At 39.0% G+C, this 21,508-nt stretch overlaps 2 protein-coding genes across 4 annotated transcripts in view; one reads left to right on the top strand and one right to left on the bottom strand.

The window, feature by feature from the left end:
* Positions 1-5,706, bottom strand: part of rad17 (RAD17 checkpoint clamp loader component) — a 71,277-nt gene extending 65,571 nt beyond the window's left edge. For 2 of the 3 annotated variants that reach the window (XM_041787879.1, XM_041787878.1), the window contains exon 1: positions 5,415-5,706. The gene's annotated coding sequence lies outside the window, so the exon portion shown is untranslated. The remainder of the gene's footprint in view (positions 1-5,414) is intronic. The other variant, XM_041787877.1, reaches the window with a different exon arrangement.
* A 129-nt stretch (positions 5,707-5,835) lies between these two features.
* ak6 (adenylate kinase 6) lies at positions 5,836-20,611 on the top strand. Its single transcript, XM_041787880.1, has 6 exons — positions 5,836-5,978; positions 6,070-6,142; positions 12,550-12,642; positions 12,785-12,843; positions 14,672-14,817; positions 20,164-20,611. The coding sequence occupies exons 2-6, from the start codon at positions 6,106-6,108 to the stop codon at positions 20,351-20,353; spliced, it is 525 nt and encodes a 174-aa protein (XP_041643814.1). The 5' UTR covers positions 5,836-5,978; positions 6,070-6,105; the 3' UTR covers positions 20,354-20,611.
* The last annotated feature ends 897 nt before the right edge of the window (positions 20,612-21,508 follow it).

Raw genomic sequence — 21,508 nt, 5'->3', positions numbered from 1 at the left:
TTAATACTGGGTTAATACTGGGTTAATACTGGGTTAATACTGGGTTAATACGGTGTTAATACTGGGTTAATACTGGGTTAATAAAGGGGTTAATCCTGGGTTAATACAGGGTTAATACTGGGTTAAAACTGGGTTAATACTGGGTTAAAACTGGGTTAAAACTGGGTTAATACAGGGTTACTACTGGGTTAAAACTGGGTTAATACAGGGTTAATACTGGGTTAAAACTGGGTTAATACAGGGTTACTACTGAATAACTGATTAATCTGTTAATACAGGGTTAATACTGGGTTAAAACTGGGTTAAAACTGCTATAACTTATAACTGGGTTAATACAGGGTAAATACTGGGTTAAAACTGGGTTAATACAGGGTTAATACTGAAACGTTAAAACTGGGTTAAAACTGGTTAATACAGGGTTAATACTGGGTTAAAACTGGGTTAAAACTGGGCTAATACAGGGTTAATACTGGGTTAAAACTGGGTTATAACTGGGTTAATACAGGGTTAATACTGGGTTAAAACTGGGTTAATACTGGGTTAAAACTGGGTTAAAACTGGGTTAATACAGGGTTACTACTGGGTTAAAACTGGGTTAATACAGGGTTAATACTGGGTTAAAACTGGGTTAAAACTGGGTTAAAACTGGGTTAATACAGGGTTAATACTGGGTTAAAACTGGGTTAAAACTGGGTTAAAACTGGGTTAATACAGGGTTAATACTGGGTTAAAACTGGGTTATAACTGGGTTAATACAGGGTTAATACTAGGTTAAAACTGGGTTATAACTGGGTTAATACAGGGTTAATACTGGGTTAAAACTGGGTTAATACAGGGTTAATACTGGGTTAAAACTGGGTTAAAACTGGGTTAATACAGGGTTAATACAGGGTTAAAACTGGGTTAAAACTGGGTTAAAACTGGGTTAAAACTGGGTTAATACAGGGTTAATACTGGGTTAATACTGGGTTAATACTGGGTTAATACTGGGTTAAAACTGGGTTATAACAGGGTTAATACAGGGTTAATACTGGGTTAATACTGGGTTAATACAGGGTTAATACTGGGTTAATACTGGGTTAATACTGGGTTAATACTGGGTTAATACAGGGTTAATACAGGGTTAATACAGGGTTAATACAGAGTTTATACAGGGTTGATACTGGGTTAATAAAGGGGTTAATACAGGGTTAATACTGGGTTAATACTGGGTTAATACTGGGTTAATACTGGGTTAATACGGTGTTAATACTGGGTTAATACTGGGTTAATAAAGGGGTTAATACTGGGTTAATACAGGGTTAATAAAGGGTTAATACTGGGTTAATACAGGGTTAATACTGGGTTAATAAAGGGGTTAAAACTGGGTTAATACAGGGTTAATACTGGGTTAATACTGGGTTAATACAGGGTTAATACAGGGGTTAATAAAGGGGTTAATACTGGGTTAATACAGGGTTAATACAGGGTTAATACTGGGTTAATACTGGGTTCATACTGGGTTAATAAAGGGGTTAATAAAGGGGTTAATACTGGGTTAATACAGGGTTAATACAGGGTTCATACTGGGTTAATACTGGGTTCATACTGGGTTCATACTGGGTTAATACTGGGTTAATACTGGGTTAATACAGGGTTAATACTGGGTTAAAACTGGGTTAATACAGGGTTAATACTGGGTTAAAACTGGGTTAAAACTGGGTTATAACTGGGTTAATACAGGGTAAATACTGGGTTAAAACTGGGTTAATACAGGGTTAATACTGGGTTAAAACTGGGTTAAAACTGGGTTAAAACTGGGTTAATACAGGGTTAATACTGGGTTAAAACTGGGTTATAACTGGGTTAATACAGGGTTAATACTAGGTTAAAACTGGGTTATAACTGGGTTAATACAGGGTTAATACTGGGTTAAAACTGGGTTAATACAGGGTTAATACTGGGTTAAAACTGGGTTAAAACTGGGTTAATACAGGGTTAATACTAGGTTAAAACTGGGTTAATACAGGGTTAAAACTGGGTTAAAACTGGGTTAAAACTGGGTTAAAACTGGGTTAATACAGGGTTAAAACTGGGTTAATACAGGGTTAATACTGGGTTAATACTGGGTTAATACTGGGTTAATACTGGGTTAAAACTGGGTTATAACAGGGTTAATACTGGGTTAATACTGGGTTAATACAGGGTTAATACTGGGTTAATACTGGGTTAATACAGGGTTAATACAGGGTTAATACAGGGTTAATACAGAGTTTATACAGGGTTGATACTGGGTTAATAAAGGGGTTAATACAGGGTTAATACTGGGTTAATACTGGGTTAATACTGGGTTAATACTGGGTTAATACGGTGTTAATACTGGGTTAATACTGGGTTAATAAAGGGGTTAATACTGGGTTAATACAGGGTTAATAAAGGGTTAATACTGGGTTAATACAGGGTTAATACTGGGTTAATAAAGGGGTTAAAACTGGGTTAATACTGGGTTAATACAGGGTTAAAACTGGGTTAATACTGGGTTAAAACTAGGTTAATACAGGGTTAATACAGGGTTAATACTGGGTTAATACTAGGTTAATACTGGGTTAATAAAGGGGTTAATACTGGGTTAATACTGGGTTAATACAGGGTTAATACAGGGTTAATCCTGGGTTAATACAGGGTTAATACAGGGTTAATACTGTGTTAATACTGGGTTAATACAGGGTTAATACAGGGTTAATACTGTGTTAATACTGGGTTAATACAGGGTTAATACAGGGTTAATACAGGGTTAATACTGGGTTAATACTGGGTTAAAACTGGGTTAATACTGGGTTAATACAGGGTTAATACAGGGTTAATACAGAGTTTATACAGGGTTAATACTGGGTTAATAAAGGGGTTAATACAGGGTTAATACAGGGTTAATACAGGGTTAATACTTGGTTAATACAGGGTTAATACTGGGTTAATACGGTGTTAATACTGGGTTAATACTGGGTAAATAAAGGGGTTAATACTGGGTTAATACAGGGTTAATAAAGGGTTAATACTGGGTTAATACAGGGTTAATACAGGGGTTAATAAAGGGGTTAAAACTGGGTTAATACAGGGTTAATACAGGGTTAATACTGGGTTAATACTGGGTTAATACAGGGTTAATACAGGGGTTAATAAAGGGGTTAATGCTGGGTTAATACAGGGTTAATACAGGGTTAATACTGGGTTAAAACTGGGTTAATAAAGGGCTTAATAAAGGGGTTAATAAAGGGGTTAATACTGGGTTAATACAGGGTTAATACAGGGTTCATACTCGGTTAATACTGGGTTCATACTGGGTTAATAAAGGGGTTAATACTGGGTTCATACTGGGTTAATAAAGGGGTTAATAAAGGGGTTGATACTGGGTTAATACAGGGTTAATACAGGCTTAATACGGTGTTAATACTGGGTTAATACAGGGTTAATACAGGCTTAATACGGTGTTAATACTGGGTTAATACTGGGTTAATACAGGGTTAATACTGGGTTAATACAGGGGTTAATAAAGGGGTTAATACTGGGTTAATACAGGGTTAATACAGGGTTAATACTGGGTTCATACTGGGTTAATAAAGGGGTTTATAAAGGGGTTAATACAGGCTTAATACAGGGTTAATACGGTGTTAATACTGGGTTAATACTGGGTTAATACAGGGTTAATACTGGGTTAATACTGGGTTAATACAGGGTTAATACAGGGGTTAATAAAGGGGTTAATACTGGGTTAATACAGGGTTAATACAGGGTTAATACAGGGGTTAATAAAGGGGTTAATACTGGGTTAATACAGGGTTAACACAGGGTTAATACAGGGTTCATACTGGGTTCATACTGGGTTCATACTAGGTTCATACTGGGTTCATACTAGGTTCATACTGGCACAATCAGCCGGTGCAGAGCTGTGAGGGACTCCAACATGACTGAGTTAGAATTAACCCTTCTGCCCTCCTCAGGCATTTTTCACCATTTTTCTCAAGGTTTTTTTGTTTTTAATTTGTGATCATTTTGTTAGTTTTACAGCTTGTGGCATGAATTTTTACCGGATCTTTTCTTTCTGGTTAAATTTTTGAAATCTAACATGTTTTACTCTTAAATGTCATTCAGACTCTCTCAGTGAATTTACCACCCTCTGGACACCTTTGAGGCGAAAATGTACACATACAAAAAACTGCCATTAAATCAGCATACGTCAATATTTTTTTCTCCTTTTTTTTCATAAATCTCTTTAACAACTTCAGACCTGCTCAAAACTACCAAACATGCAATCATTTTCAAGATTTTAACCCTTTAAATGCCAGTTTGATTATTTGAAATACTTTATTTTTTACTACAAAAACACAAAAAGTGAATTATTTTCCACGAAAATAATAGTGGAAAGAAGGGGCTTTGGTGCTGATGAGAGTCTTGGATGGGTCAAAGATTAGCAACAAAACTGATTTCATTGTCCTTGTATTTTTTTTTTACAATATTTCATAATATAACGGGCAAAAACAGAAGAATGTGGTGCATGGTCCTACAATGAGTAAATGCTTGAATCTGGTTGAATACGGTAAAAATGTTAAGTTTCTCTAGACTTCTTCACATTGAAATGCTGACATTAAAGAATGCATGATTTTATACTGCAGTGACAGTGAGATTAAAAAACCTGGTTTAATGGAAGTCAATGGAGGCATTTTAGCCTCCAAGGTGTCCAGAGGGTATTTCTGACATTACCTAAAAATATTAATGCAATCACATCAGTTTTGTTGATCATCTTTGACCCATCCAAGACTCTCATCACCCCCAAAGCCCCATCTTTCTACTATTTATTATATGGAAAATAATTCACTTTTTGCGGTTTTTGCTGTAAAAAAATGAAATATTTCAAATAAACTGGCGTTTAAAGAGTTAAAATCTTTAAATGTATTGAATGTTTGGTAGATTTGAGCAGGTCTGAAGTTGCTGAAGAGATTTCTGAAAAACACTGATGCATGCTGATTTAACAGCAGGGGTAGTAAGGGTAGTAAAGATGAGGAGGGCAGAGGGATTTAAAGGGTTAAAAACACCTGGTTTAGCCACCTATTGATGTAAATGCTTTTTTAATCATTTAAACCCAGAACTAGGAGGAAAACTCGGGAATATTTCTGCCCAGGTTAGGAGGGTATTGATGGTTAAAACCAGGACGTCTACAGCTGTGACTGCAGTTTAATCTAATCTAGATTATGATGGTCTTAGTCTGGCCACAGACTCCGGGACCGTTAACGAACATTTACGGTTAAAAAGGCGGGATTAACCTAATCCCACAGGTTAGCTGCGGACTGGTTAGTTAGATAGTCAGTCTGGCTATCAAACTTTAGTAAAGTTAGCTCGGAATAACCTTAGTTTTGGCTACCGTGCTAACATGAACTTACCGGGTTCAAACATCAGTGTGAGCCTCTTTCAGACCAGACGAGCAGATCCCAGACAGGATTAATCAAACCTGTTTAAACAGAACTACCTTCAGTCTGCTGGCTTTGTTTTATTTGTTAAACTATCTCTGACAACAACTACACTTACAGGATTTAAACTCCGGTGTCCCAGCCGTTAACTGCCGTAAAGTGTCGTGAAGAATCTGTCAGTTTACGGCGGTACTGTCAGCAGTGTTACGCTCTAAAGCGTGTCCGTGCTGACTGGTGACTGTAAGCGGAATTATCACAGTTACAGCAAGCGTTAAAGACAGAAAACATCCTCACTAAAGCGCCTTTGTTCAGCTTCATTTTAACGTGAAGCTAGAATGTTCTTAATATAAGTCCGTATCTAGGAGGAACAGTTATATATCCCTGAAATCTGCTCTAACTACGACAGCCACATCCGGAAGAAGCACTTAGCACGGTCGCTCATCGAACCGTAACACCAGCAGTCTCGTCGGGCTTCAGTGGCAGAAATCCTCATCTTCAGACTAAAGTGTGGGGTCTTTTCACCTTCCTTGGCCTCAGGTGTGTTTCCGATCATGTGCCGTACAGGTTAACGTTCTCCTGCGGATCAGAGTACATTAATTTAATGGTTAAATCTGCATTTTATGTTCAGAACACCAGGACACGTGTCTGCTGCTAACGCAGGGAGATGAAGATGAGGAAGAGACCGAACATTCTGCTCACAGGTAAAAAAAACTGTTAATACAGCTGTTCAAACATAGAATAACGCTAATTAATCTGGTCAAACATAGAATAACGCTAATTAATCTGTTCAAACATGGAATAACTGATTAATCTGTTCAAACATGGAATAACTAATTAATCTGTTCAAACATGGAATAACTGATTAATCTGTTCAAACATGGAATAACTGATTAATCTGTTCAAACATGGAATAACTGATTAATCTGTTCAAACATGGAATAACTGATTAATCTGTTCAAACATAGAATAACTAATTAATCTGTTCAAACATGGAATAACTAATTAATCTGTTCAAACATAGAATAACTGATTAATCTGTTCAAACATGGAATAACTAATTAATCTGTTCAAACATAGAATAACTGATTAATCTGTTCAAACATAGAATAACTGATTAATCTGTTCAAACATAGAATAACTGATTAATCTGTTCAAACATAGAATAACTGATTAATCTGTTCAAACATGGAATAACTGATTAATCTGTTCAAACATAGAATAACTGATTAATCTGTTCAAACATAGAATAACGCTAATTAATCTGTTCAAACATAGAATAACGCTAATTAATCTGTTCAAACATAGAATAACGCTAATTAATCTGTTCAAACATAGAATAACGCTAATTAGTCTGTTCAAACATAGAATAACTGATTAATCTGTTCAAACATAGAATAACGCTAATTAATCTGTTCAAACATAGAATAACGCTAATTAATCTGTTCAAACATAGAATAACGCTAATTAATCTGTTCAAACATGGAATAACTAATTAATCTGTTCAAACATGGAATAACTAATTAATCTGTTCAAACATAGAATAACTAATAAATCTGTTCAAACATGGAATAACTAATTAATCTGTTCAAACATAGAATAACGCTAATTAATCTGTTCAAACATAGAATAACTGATTAATCTGTTCAAACATGGAATAACTGATTAATCTGTTCAAACATGGAATAACTGATTAATCTGTTCAAACATAGAATAACTAATAAATCTGTTCAAACATGGAATAACTAATTAATCTGTTCAAACATAGAATAACGCTAATTAATCTGTTCAAACATGGAATAACTAATTAATCTGTTCAAACATGGAATAACTGATTAATCTGTTCAAACATAGAATAACTGATTAATCTGTTCAAACATAGAATAACGCTAATTAATCTGTTCAAACATAGAATAACGCTAATTAATCTGTTCAAACATAGAATAACACTAATTAATCTGTTCAAACATAGAATAACGCTAATTAATCTGTTCAAACATAGAATAACGCTAATTAGTCTGTTCAAACATAGAATAACTGATTAATCTGTTCAAACATAGAATAACGCTAATTAATCTGTTCAAACATAGAATAACGCTAATTAATCTGTTCAAACATAGAATAACACTAATTAATCTGTTCAAACATAGAATAACGCTAATTAATCTGTTCAAACATAGAATAACGCTAATTAATCTGTTCAAACATGGAATAACTAATTAATCTGTTCAAACATGGAATAACTAATTAATCTGTTCAAACATAGAATAACTAATTAATCTGTTCAAACATGGAATAACTAATTAATCTGTTCAAACATAGAATAACGCTAATTAATCTGTTCAAGCATTGAATAACTGATTAATCTGTTCAAACATGGAATAACTAATTAATCTGTTCAAACATGGAATAACTAATTAATCTGTTCAAACATAGAATAACGCTAATTAATCTGTTCAAGCATTGAATAACTGATTAATCTGTTCAAACATGGAATAACTAATTAATCTGTTCAAACATAGAATAACTAATTAATCTGTTCAAACATAGAATAACGCTAATTAATCTGTTCAAATATAGAATAACGCTAATTAATCTGTTCAAACATAGAATAACGCTAATTAATCTGTTCAAACATGGAATAACTAATTAATCTGTTCAAACATAGAATAACGCTAATTAATCTGTTCAAACATAGAATAACGCTAATTAGTCTGTTCAAACATGGAATAACGCTAATTAATCTGTTCAAACATAGAATAACGCTAATTAGTCTGTTCAAACATAGAATAACTGATTAATCTGTTCAAACATAGAATAACGCTAATTAGTCTGTTCAAACATAGAATAACTGATTAATCTGTTCAAACATAGAATAACGCTAATTAATCTGTTCAAACATAGAATAACGCTAATTAATCTGTTCAAACATAGAATAACGCTAATTAATCTGTTCAAGCATTGAATAACTGATTAATCTGTTCAAACATGGAATAACTAATTAATCTGTTCAAACATAGAATAACGCTAATTAATCTGTTCAAACATAGAATAACGCTAATTAATCTGTTCAAACATAGAATAACGCTAATTAATCTGTTCAAACATGGAATAACTAATTAATCTGTTCAAACATAGAATAACGCTAATTAATCTGTTCAGACATGGAATAACTCTGATTAATCTGTTCAGACATGGAATAACTCTGATTAATCTGTTCAAACATGGAATAACTCTGATTAATCTGTTCAAACATGGAATAACTCTGATTAATCTGTTCAGACATGGAATAACTCTGATTAATCTGTTCAGATATGGAATAACTCTGATTAATCTGTTCAAACATGGAATAACTCTGATTAATCTGTTCAGACATGGAATAACTCTGATTAATCTGTTCAGACATGGAATAACTCTGATTAATCTGTTCAAACATGGAATAACTCTGATTAATCTGTTCAGATATGACGTAACAGTCAGAATAAAAGTCCAGAGGATTGAAATCACACACAGGCTTCTTAAACACGTCACTCTTTAACGTTTAACAGACATTTTATTTTCCAACAGCAGTCACATTTCCTCATAACCAGTGGAAGAGGAGATAAAAAGAATTCTGATAATAAAGTCAGAATTCTGCAGGAAAAAAGTCACAAATTTCTCTGAATTGAGAAAAAATGCTCAAATATTTTTAGGTTCATTCTGTTTCATAAATTTTGATTAATTGTGGTTTTACTATTTTTCCATTAAATATTTTCACGTTTACAAAATCATCCTGTCCTGTTTTAATTTCTGTTTTACATCCTGTCCCATTTTTTTAGGAAACGTGGTCATAGTACTCAGTGAATGAAAATTACTGACACTTTAAAACAGTGTTCATGTGCGGCGTCTACATCCGCTCGGCAGCCTATCGAAGCGTTTTACGGCAGTTACTGATCCGTACTACACGTGCAAATATACGTCACCTTTTTTTTTTTTTTTTTACAAAAACTTTATTCAAATTTTTAAAAATGACGACATAATACATGGGTCTTTTGAACAAACCAACTTTATTTAAAATTAAATACATTGATACAGAAAACGGCCAAAGCAGTGTCTGGTTTATGTGCCAGGCTGTAGATCTGGATTAAAGTGACGCCGCTTGTTTGGAAACTGAACTTTCAATAAAAATGCAGTCATTCAAATTTGATTTTCTTCTTCTTCTTGTTTTAATTTGTTAATTTGTTGTTTTGCCTCTGGCAAAAAAAAATTAAAAGAAGGTGACGTATATTTGCACATGCGTAGTACGGATCAGTAACTGCCGTAAAACGCTTCGAAAGGCTGCCGAGCGGATGTAGACACGTTTGCACATGCGCAGTATAAATCGGGTTTACGGGATGGATACGGTACCAACAGGGCCAAAGGTCCGTTTAAATATCAAAAACATGGAAACAGGAAGCAGCTGTCTGTGATCAGTGTGATGGACAGAATCAGAGCTAGCTAAGGCTGTTACTGCTGAATCACTAAATCCATTTACAAAAGGTAAACATGAAAATGTACCAAATGCACCAGTATTACGTTCATTCAGAAACTTCTAGGCTGACAGATTTACAGCGCTTTAGGAAAGTGTCTGCCCTCTCTGATTCCTGGTGTTTTTGCATATTTTCCCATCTGTGTTTCAGATCATCAAACTTATTTTAAAATCTCACAAAGACGACCCAAGTAAACGCGTCAGGACTCAGACAGGGGGCAGCGCTGTAGGTTTGAGTTTAAAGATAAATGGTAGAGTAGACTGGGACTGAAGCTACGCATTTGTTCCTTACATTAATCTGTGAAAACAATGTGGCCCTCAGGCCTGGTCTACATGGTGACGTTTAGTAAACAGGCTCGTCTACAGGAGAACGCAGCAAACACTAAACTGCGGTAGTAAGGTGATTTACTGCACAGTAAAACCGTCTCTACGACAGGAACCGTGCTGCTGTTCGCTGTGTTCATGATAACAGGTTAAACACACGCGTGCCTGAGAGTACTTCGTCACTAAATCCTCCTCTTCATCACTATTGCAGCGCGGCGGCGACATTTCACATACAAGCACAGAGATGCTTTAACAGACCAGTCTAGTTATGAGGAAGGCTTCCTCTCAGACTGGTTTGATTTTTCAGGGACACGTTTTTCTCCTGCAGTCTTTAATTTTTTTTGGATTTAGTGCAGCAAAAAATGATCTTTAATCAGAACAATATTTCTATTTCCCCCTTTCAGTTTTATCTGCTTGTTGAAGTGATGAAATGTTTTGAACCTTCACAGAAGCTCCAGTCGTGTCTCCTCCATCAGCTGAGCTCTGACGTAGAGGAGGAGACTACGGCTGGGTCACTCATCACAAATCAGCTTAAACTGCTGCAATTTTCAAATCACAGAAGGTGGAATATTTCTTTAAGATGAAATGTGTGTCAGAATACCAGCTTGATTTATTTTTGCAGCAGAGACATTATGCATTACATATCAAACAATCATTCTAGTGGCATATTTGTGGAATAGTGTACAAAAAAATCCTGTTTTCCTCATGTCTGTATGTTTTTCTTGTTAAATAAGAGAATTATATTAAAACAATCACCCCCTTTAATACAACAGTCCAATTAGCAAGATGAGTTGAAATCATCACAGTCGGATATGTCTTTAAATTCTTCAGCCCTAGTTTAATCTAATATCATGTTGGTTTTAGTAAAGAATGGATTATTGCTTGTTTCTGTTGGAAAATTAATGAGATGAGGAACTTAAGAAAATAATCGCATATTAAATTTCAATCACAATATTGGGTAAAAATAATTAGATCATTTAACCTAATGAGGAGACAGGAGAGTCTGCAGGCTGACGTTTATTAAAGCTTTGATAACAGCTCAAGTCTAAATCATTTCTGAAGAGCAGAAATGAAGGAAAACAGAAACATCTTTCTGAAAAGGCTCCAGCGCCAGAAATGAAAGGCTGTAGCTGAATTTGTGTGTGGGAAATGAACTCAGCAGATATCTACGTCAGAACAAGACTGATCATGCAAAGCCTTTTTCTGTGTCGATATGAGCCGTGATATTTCTGTCTGCACCATGGTGACTGCAGTGATTACCATGATGGTCGATAAAAACGCTGAAAGTAGGCTGATAATCTCTAAATTACTATCATGACTACAGAAGCAGGCGCCGATCCTACAGAGAATCGTGAGTCCTTTCTCTAAACCCAGCTGTCTGTGCCCTGACAAGCTGAATCCCGGTGAGCTACGCCAGCGCTGTGACACGCCTGACAGCCGACCGCAGACGTTTTAAAACGTCCACTCTGGAGCCCGTTTCCAAATTGTTCGGTTTCCAGCGCCGTTCTCGTGTAAACAGACGGCCAAACGGCTACAAAAGTTTAGCGTTTTCACCTGAAAAGGGTCTCAGTTACCCTCAGTGGTGCATCCCTTAAATCAACACCAACATTTTCTGGCTATCATTAAAATCTCTGAGCGTTTTTCGGCAGTGGTTCATCTTCAGTGGTAAAGGTGGCTGCTGCTTCTTTCTGTTTAATCTTACTGCAGATCAGGGGTGTCAAACCCAACCACAGCAGGGGCCGGATTCTGGATTCAGGTCTAACTGAGGGCCTACCAGGGTCCACATTTAACCAGAACTGTCAAACTCATTTTCACCAGAAACGAAATCTGAAAAAAAAAACAGCACTGATGATAAATCATTTAGAAATTCAAAAAGTAAAAATGTAAAGTTTAAATGCTTAAATCTGAGATCAGAAGTCCAACTTGTTGGTTCAAAAGGTCAGAACACCATATTAAAAATAGAAAAAATGTTTTTAAAGAGCAAATATACGAGGAGAAAGTTGAAACCATGAGTTTTAAAGTCAGTTATGTCTTAAAATTTTAAACTGTGAGAGAGTAGAAAATCTACGAACAAGCAGGCGGTTTCTGAGACCTAAATGGTTAAGTCAGGATCTCGGAGTGTTGTAACAATCATGACTCCATACTCCTGCTAGCATGTGTCAAGCTGAGCGGAGCAGAGTATTTGTGGTTTTTGGTCATGCTATGAGGAATTAACTGATATCCCAGTAAATAGATAAATACAGAGACATCCAAAGCAGCTGTCCATGCTCTCTCCTGCAGGGACCCCCGGGGTGGGAAAGACCACGTTAGGGAAGGAGCTGGCCCAGAGGACAGGTCTGACCTACGTCAACATCGGAGACCTGGCTCAAGAAGGTAAACGCTGTAAAAATGGCACGGTTAGATCATGCTGGAGTAAACGGCTCCCTGAGCATCCACCCATGAGTTCAGACAGACTTTAGAGCCGTACTGTCAGACGTCAGAGCCATGCTGAGGCCGTCTTCATGTGCTTTAACAGGACAGCTGTATGACGGTTACGATGAAGAGTACCAGTGTCCCATCCTGGATGAAGACCGGGTGAGTTTAACCCTTAAACCACTCCTGATCCAGGTCTGCATGAAAGCAGAAATGTCTGAGAGTCCCTGTGGATGTTACTAAAGCCTCATCGCCGCTCTGCTTCCTGTTTGTTCTAACTGAATAAACCAAGCTGTTAGCCCAGAGTACCTGCTTCCTGTCTGCACACAGGACCACATAAAAACCACATCAGACCACAGACATGAGGAGACTGATGTCTAACATCATTATCCTCCAAATGTAGACACTGGCAGTAGTGACAATGAAATCTGACAGAAACAGCCATGGAGGATGGTTGATCAGACGCAGCCTGAACACTAGTCATCTCAAAAAATTAGAATATCATGAAAAAGTTCAATATTTTTTGTCACTTGTTTCTGAAAGGTAAACCCATATATTATATAGACTTGTTACACACAGAGTGAATTATTTCAAGCCTTTATTTCTTGAAATGTTGATGATTATGGCTGACAGATAAGAAAACCCAAAATTCAGAGTCTCAGAAAATGAGAATATTCCATAAGATCAATTTAAAAGGATGTTTTCAACAGAAATGTCAGGCTTCTGAAAAGTCTGTTCATTTCTATGCATCAATACTTGGTTGGGCCTCCTTCTGCATGAATTACTGCATCAATGCGGTGTGGCATGGAGGCGATCAGCCTGTGGCACTGCTCAGGTGTAATGAAGCCCAGGTTGCTTTGATAGCGGCCTTCAGGTCATCTGCATTGTTGGGTCTGGTGTCTCTCATCTTCCATAGATTCTCTATGGGGTTCAGGTCAGAGTCACAGTAACTCCATGGTCACTGAAGCAGCTTTGGGTACCTTTGGCAGTGTGGGCAGGTGCCAAGTCCTGCTGGAAAATGAAATCAGCATCTCCATGGTGCTGGTCAGCAGGAGGAAGCATGAAGGTCTCTGAAATGTCCTGGTAGGTGGCTGCGCTGACCTTTGACCTGAAAAACCCAGAGGACCAACACCAGCAGATGCCATCGCAGCCCAGATCATCACTGACTGTGGAAACTTCACACTGGACTTCAAGCAACCTGGATTCTGGTCCTCTCCACTCTTCAAGGTCCCAGAGTCTGGAGGAAGAGTGGTGAGGCACAGACTCCACGTTGCTTGAAGTCCAGTCTGGGCAGGTGCCAGCAGGACTTGGCATCTGCCCAGACTGCCAAAGGTACCAAAAGCTGCTTCAATGACCATGGTGGTATTGTGCTTGACTGGCCAGCAAACTGGCCTGACCTGAACCCCGTAGAGAATCTATGTGGTATTGTCAAGAGGAAGATGAGAGACACCAGACCCAACAATGCAGATGACCTGAAGGCCGCTATCAAAGCAACCTGGGCTTCATTACACCTGAGCAGTGCCACAGGCTGATCGCCTCCATGCCACGCCGCATTGATGCAGTAATTCATGCAGAAGGAGGCCCAACCAAGTATTGATGCATAGAAATGAACAGACTTTTCAGAAGCCTGACATTTCTGTTGAAAACATCCTTTTTAATTGATCTTATGGAATATTCTCATTTTCTGAGACTCTGAATTTTGGGTTTTCTTATCTGTCAGCCATAATCATCAACATTTCAAGAAATAAAGGCTTGAAATATTTCACTCTGTGTGTAACAAGTCTATATAATATATGGGTTTACCTTTCAGAAACAAGTGACAAAAAATATTGAACTTTTTCATGATATTCTAATTTTTTTAAAAGCACTAGTATATAACACGTTTGATATTTGTGACCTCTGACTTCATCAGGAGCAGCCAATGGACAGCACTGACACCACATTGAGATTACTAATCAGATTACTAATCTTGCTCATGTGACTGGTGTAGGTGGTGGATGAGCTGGATGAACAGATGGAGGAAGGAGGAGTGATCATCGATTATCACGGCTGTGATCTGTTCCCTGAACGCTGGTTTCACATCGTCTTCGTCCTCCGCACTGACAACACGCAACTGTACACACGCCTGGAGGGCAGGTAACGTCTTCGTGCTCCTCTTCGTCTACATAATAAACAGGCTTTTATATGGAGGCAGACCTTTATAATAAACAGGCTCATGTTTGGAGGCAGGCCTTTATAATAAACAGGCTTTTATATGGAGGCAGACCTTTATAATAAACAGGCTCATGTTTGGAGGCAGGCCTTTATAATAAACAGGCTTTTATATGGAGGCAGACCTTTATAATAAACAGGCTCATGTTTGGAGGCAGGCCTTTATAATAAACAGGCCCATGTTTGGAGGCAGGCCTTTATAATAAACAGGCTCATGTTTGGAGGTAGACCTTTATAATAAACAGGCCCATGTTTGGAGGCAGGCCTTTATAATAAACAGGCCCATGTTTGGAGGCAGGCCTTTATAATAAACAGGCTCATGTTTGGAGGCAGGCCTTTATATTAAACAGTCTCATGTTTGGAGGTAGACCTTTATAATAAACAGGCTCATGTTTGGAGGCAGACCTTTATAATAAACAGGCCCATGTTTGGAGGCAGGGCTTTTTAATAAACAGACACATGTTTGGAGGCAGGCCTTTATAATAAACAGGCTCATGTTTGGAGGCAGGCCTTTATAATAAACAGGCCCATGTTTGGAGGCAGGGCTTTTTAATAAACAGACACATGTTTGGAGGCAGGCCTTTATAATAAACAGGCTCATGTTTGGAGGCAGGCCTTTATTATAAACAGGCCCATGTTTGGAGGCAGGTCTTTATTATAAACAGGCCCATGTTTGGAGGCAGGCCTTTATTATAAACAGGCTCATGTTTGGAGGCAGGCCTTTATTATAAACAGGCCCATGTTTGGAGGCAGGCCTTTATTATAAACAGGCTCATGTTTGGAGGCAGGCCTTTATATTAAACAGGCTCATGTTTGGAGGCAGGCCTTTATATTAAACAGGCTCATGTTTGGAGGCAGGCCTTTATAATAAACAGGCTCATGTTTGGAGGCAGGTCTTTATAATAAACAGGCTCATGTTTGGAGGCAGGTCTTTATAATAAACAGGCCCATGTTTGGAGGCAGGCCTTTATTATAAACAGGCTCATGTTTGGAGGCAGGCCTTTATAATAAACAGGCTCATGTTTGGAGGCAGGTCTTTATAATAAACAGGCCCATGTTTGGAGGCAGGCCTTTATTATAAACAGGCTCATGTTTGGAGGCAGGCCTTTATTATAAACAGGCTCATGTTTGGAGGCAGGTCTTTATAATAAACAGGCTCATGTTTGGAGGCAGGCCTTTATTATAAACAGGCTCATGTTTGGAGGCAGGCCTTTATAATAAACAGGCTCATGTTTGGAGGCAGGTCTTTATAATAAACAGGCCCATGTTTGGAGGCAGGTCTTTATTATAAACAGGCCCATGTTTGGAGGCAGGCCTTTATATTAAACAGCCTCATGTTTGGAGGCAGGTCTTTATTATAAACAGGCCCATGTTTGGAGGCAGGTCTTTATTATAAACAGGCCCATGTTTGGAGGCAGGTCTTTATTATAAACAGGCCCATGTTTGGAGGCAGGCCTTTATATTAAACAGGCTCATGTTTGGAGGCAGGTCTTTATTATAAACAGGCCCATGTTTGGAGGCAGGCCTTTATATTAAACAGCCTCATGTTTGGAGGCAGGTCTTTATTATAAACAGGCCCATGTTTGGAGGCAGGCCTTTATTATAAACAGGCTCATGTTTGGAGGCAGGCCTTTATTATAAACAGGCTCATGTTTGGAGGCAGGCCTTTATTATAAACAGGCTCATGTTTGGAGGCAGGCCTTTATAATAAACAGGCTCATGTTTGGAGGCAGGCCTTTATAATAAACAGGCCCATGTTTGGAGGCAGGTCTTTATTATAAACAGGCCCATGTTTGGAGGCAGGCCTTTATTATAAACAGGCTCATGTTTGGAGGCAGGTCTTTATTATAAACAGGCCCATGTTTGGAGGCAGGCCTTTATAATAAACAGGCTTATGTTTGGAGGCAGGCCTTTATAATAAACAGGCTCATGTTTGGAGGCAGGCCTTTATAATAAACAGGCCCATGTTTGGAGGCAGGTCTTTATTATAAACAGGCCCATGTTTGGAGGCAGGCCTTTATATTAAACAGGCTCATGTTTGGAGGCAGGCCTTTATATTAAACAGCCTCATGTTTGGAGGCAGGTCTTTATTATAAACAGGCCCATGTTTGGAGGCAGGCCTTTATAATAAACAGGCTTATGTTTGGAGGCAGGTCTTTATTATAAACAGGCCCATGTTTGGAGGCAGGTCTTTATTATAAACAGGCCCATGTTTGGAGGCAGGCCTTTATATTAAACAGCCTCATGTTTGGAGGCAGGCCTTTATTATAAACAGGCTCATGTTTGGAGGCAGGCCTTTATTATAAACAGGCTCATGTTTGGAGGCAGGCCTTTATAATAAACAGGCTCATGTTTGGAGGTAGACCTTTATAATAAACAGGCCCATGTTTGGAGGCAGGCCTTTATAATAAACAGGCCCATGTTTGGAGGCAGGCCTTTATAATAAACAGGCTCATGTTTGGAGGCAGGCCTTTATATTAAACAGTCTCATGTTTGGAGGTAGACCTTTATAATAAACAGGCTCATGTTTGGAGGCAGACCTTTATAATAAACAGGCCCATGTTTGGAGGCAGGGCTTTTTAATAAACAGACACATGTTTGGAGGCAGGCCTTTATAATAAACAGGCTCATGTTTGGAGGCAGGCCTTTATAATAAACAGGCCCATGTTTGGAGGCAGGGCTTTTTAATAAACAGACACATGTTTGGAGGCAGGCCTTTATAATAAACAGGCTCATGTTTGGAGGCAGGCCTTTATTATAAACAGGCCCATGTTTGGAGGCAGGTCTTTATTATAAACAGGCCCATGTTTGGAGGCAGGCCTTTATTATAAACAGGCTCATGTTTGGAGGCAGGCCTTTATTATAAACAGGCCCATGTTTGGAGGCAGGCCTTTATTATAAACAGGCTCATGTTTGGAGGCAGGCCTTTATATTAAACAGGCTCATGTTTGGAGGCAGGCCTTTATATTAAACAGGCTCATGTTTGGAGGCAGGCCTTTATAATAAACAGGCTCATGTTTGGAGGCAGGTCTTTATAATAAACAGGCTCATGTTTGGAGGCAGGTCTTTATAATAAACAGGCCCATGTTTGGAGGCAGGCCTTTATTATAAACAGGCTCATGTTTGGAGGCAGGCCTTTATAATAAACAGGCTCATGTTTGGAGGCAGGTCTTTATAATAAACAGGCCCATGTTTGGAGGCAGGCCTTTATTATAAACAGGCTCATGTTTGGAGGCAGGCCTTTATTATAAACAGGCTCATGTTTGGAGGCAGGTCTTTATAATAAACAGGCTCATGTTTGGAGGCAGGCCTTTATTATAAACAGGCTCATGTTTGGAGGCAGGCCTTTATAATAAACAGGCTCATGTTTGGAGGCAGGTCTTTATAATAAACAGGCCCATGTTTGGAGGCAGGTCTTTATTATAAACAGGCCCATGTTTGGAGGCAGGCCTTTATATTAAACAGGCCCATGTTTGGAGGCAGGCCTTTATATTAAACAGCCTCATGTTTGGAGGCAGGCCTTTATATTAAACAGGCTCATGTTTGGAGGCAGGTCTTTATATTAAACAGCCTCATGTTTGGAGGCAGGCCTTTATATTAAACAGGCCCATGTTTGGAGGCAGGTCTTTATTATAAACAGGCCCATGTTTGGAGGCAGGCCTTTATATTAAACAGCCTCATGTTTGGAGGCAGGCCTTTATATTAAACAGGCCCATGTTTGGAGGCAGGTCTTTATTATAAACAGGCCCATGTTTGGAGGCAGGCCTTTATATTAAACAGCCTCATGTTTGGAGGCAGGCCTTTATATTAAACAGGCTCATGTTTGGAGGCAGGTCTTTATTATAAACAGGCCCATGTTTGGAGGCAGGCCTTTATATTAAACAGCCTCATGTTTGGAGGCAGGTCTTTATTATAAACAGGCCCATGTTTGGAGGCAGGCCTTTATTATAAACAGGCTCATGTTTGGAGGCAGGCCTTTATTATAAACAGGCTCATGTTTGGAGGCAGGCCTTTATTATAAACAGGCTCATGTTTGGAGGCAGGCCTTTATAATAAACAGGCTCATGTTTGGAGGCAGGCCTTTATTATAAACAGGCTCATGTTTGGAGGCAGGCCTTTATAATAAACAGGCCCATGTTTGGAGGCAGGTCTTTATTATAAACAGGCCCATGTTTGGAGGCAGGCCTTTATATTAAACAGCCTCATGTTTGGAGGCAGGTCTTTATTATAAACAGGCCCATGTTTGGAGGCAGGCCTTTATAATAAACAGGCTTATGTTTGGAGGCAGGCCTTTATAATAAACAGGCTCATGTTTGGAGGCAGGCCTTTATAATAAACAGGCCCATGTTTGGAGGCAGGTCTTTATTATAAACAGGCCCATGTTTGGAGGCAGGCCTTTATATTAAACAGCCTCATGTTTGGAGGCAGGTCTTTATTATAAACAGGCCCATGTTTGGAGGCAGGCCTTTATAATAAACAGGCTTATGTTTGGAGGCAGGTCTTTATTATAAACAGGCCCATGTTTGGAGGCAGGCCTTTATATTAAACAGCCTCATGTTTGGAGGCAGGTCTTTATTATAAACAGGCCCATGTTTGGAGGCAGGCCTTTATTATAAACAGGCTCATGTTTGGAGGCAGGCCTTTATTATAAACAGGCTCATGTTTGGAGGCAGGCCTTTATTATAAACAGGCTCATGTTTGGAGGCAGGCCTTTATTATAAACAGGCTCATGTTTGGAGGCAGGTCTTTATAATAAACAGGCCCATGTTTGGAGGCAGGCCTTTATAATAAACAGGCCCATGTGTGGAGGCAGGCCTTTATAATAAACAGGCTCATGTTTGGAGGCAGGCCTTTATAATAAACAGGCTCATGTTTGGAGGCAGGTCTTTATTATAAACAGGCTCATGTTTGGAGGCAGGCCTTTATAATAAACAGGCTCATGTTTGGAGGCAGGCCTTTATAATAAACAGGCCCATGTGTGGAGGCAGGCCTTTATTATAAACAGGCTATAACATATATCTTTCTAGAGTGTACTTTCTTATTTTTTCGTCTACGTCATGACCCTGGCCTCAATGAGGTGCCCAGCTTCTAAAGTATGACCACTCACTTATTAAGGACTTTGCTTTTTATGAAACCTCCTGTTTTCAGAAATAACGACAAGCGACTTTTTAAAACAGCAAAGAGTTTTTCAAAGTGTCTTCAGAAAACTTTTGGTATGAATGGCTGCGATAGAAGTAAAGACTGAAAATTTCCCTGTGTTTTGACTGCCAGGGGCTACACAGGGAAGAAGCTGCAGGACAACGTTCAGTGTGAGATCTTCCAGACCATCTATGAGGAGGCCATGGAGGCGTACAGTCACGACATCGTCCACCAGCTACCCAGCAACAGCCCCGAAGACCTGGAGCAGAACCTGGATCAGATAGTCCAGTGGACCGAGCAGTGGATGAAGGAGCACAACTAACATTCACCTCCACGGCTCCAAACCAGCGCTCTGTGGACTATTTAAGATAAAACACTGCTATTTTTCTTAGACTGACTCATCATGCAGACTTATATGTTTAAATCTGTTTGTTCTGGAAGTTTCTCAGTGACAGAATCAGGAATGTGTTTTAACAGTCTGAGCTCAGACTGGTACAGAGGAGGTCTGTTCATGTGGACTGGTTCTATAGTAGCTACATGTACTAGCACTCATTAAAGACCGCCCCATCAGCTGACCCGGTCTGATAGTTGACTAAAGCGTGTCTTTATTTCTGTCCGTCCAGCCTCGCTCAGACTGATGAGGATTGTGGCCCTGTTCAGAGATCTGGATCATCAGCTCACTTATAAGAGTCGGTCTTTCTGCTTCCAGGCGGCTCTTAGTTTAGTACCAGTCTGGCTTTTTAAACCTTTAAAACAAGGAAATGTCATTCTGACTTTGTTGGCATCTTTTGGAAAAGTGGGTGGAACTGGAGCGCCTTGCTCCTCTCCAGTCTGAGGGTGAAACAAAATCACACCAGTGGCCCCCGACCTTTTTCCTAGGCCCCCCTCCTCATTGTGGTCACACTGTCAGCTGCTGCTCCGCCTTCTCTCACCCACTCTGGCAGAGAACCAGGGGAAAAGTCACCCCTGGGCAGATCATCCTTTTGGTGGTTTCTTTGAGATTTTGAAATCCTGGCTGTTCAACAACACTTAGTTATGTCTTTGGAGATGTTTTGTGTTCCTGCTGCTGTAATCTAGGCGTAATCTTACGGCATATTTGACAGATTACTGCAGCTTTTTTGACGTCTTCCTTTCTAAATCTGCATCACTGCCAGATGACAGACTTCCGTCTCTCGCTAACTCTCTTTGGCCGTTTATTCCTCTGCTCTCTCTGGCGTCCCTGTGTCCTCTGCTGATACTCAACACACATACATGCCATCTGCAGTGAGGGAGGCGTTAGGAGACCGTGGGAGAAGAGAAACTCCAGAGAGAACTGTACGCTGACGGCTGAAAATTTCAATGTAATTTGAATTCAGTGGCTGCGATAAAGTCGTTTTATACATCTCATGAAACAAAAGCTGTGATCGAGTTTGCTCGGTATCATAACCCAACCCTACTTCAAGAGTTAAGTAGAAAACAGTAGAAATGTTCAAAATAA

This window comes from Cheilinus undulatus, linkage group 5 (genome assembly GCF_018320785.1).
Source record: "Cheilinus undulatus linkage group 5, ASM1832078v1, whole genome shotgun sequence".
Lineage (NCBI taxonomy): Eukaryota > Metazoa > Chordata > Actinopteri > Labriformes > Labridae > Cheilinus > Cheilinus undulatus.
This window is presented reverse-complemented; position numbering and strand designations above follow the sequence as displayed.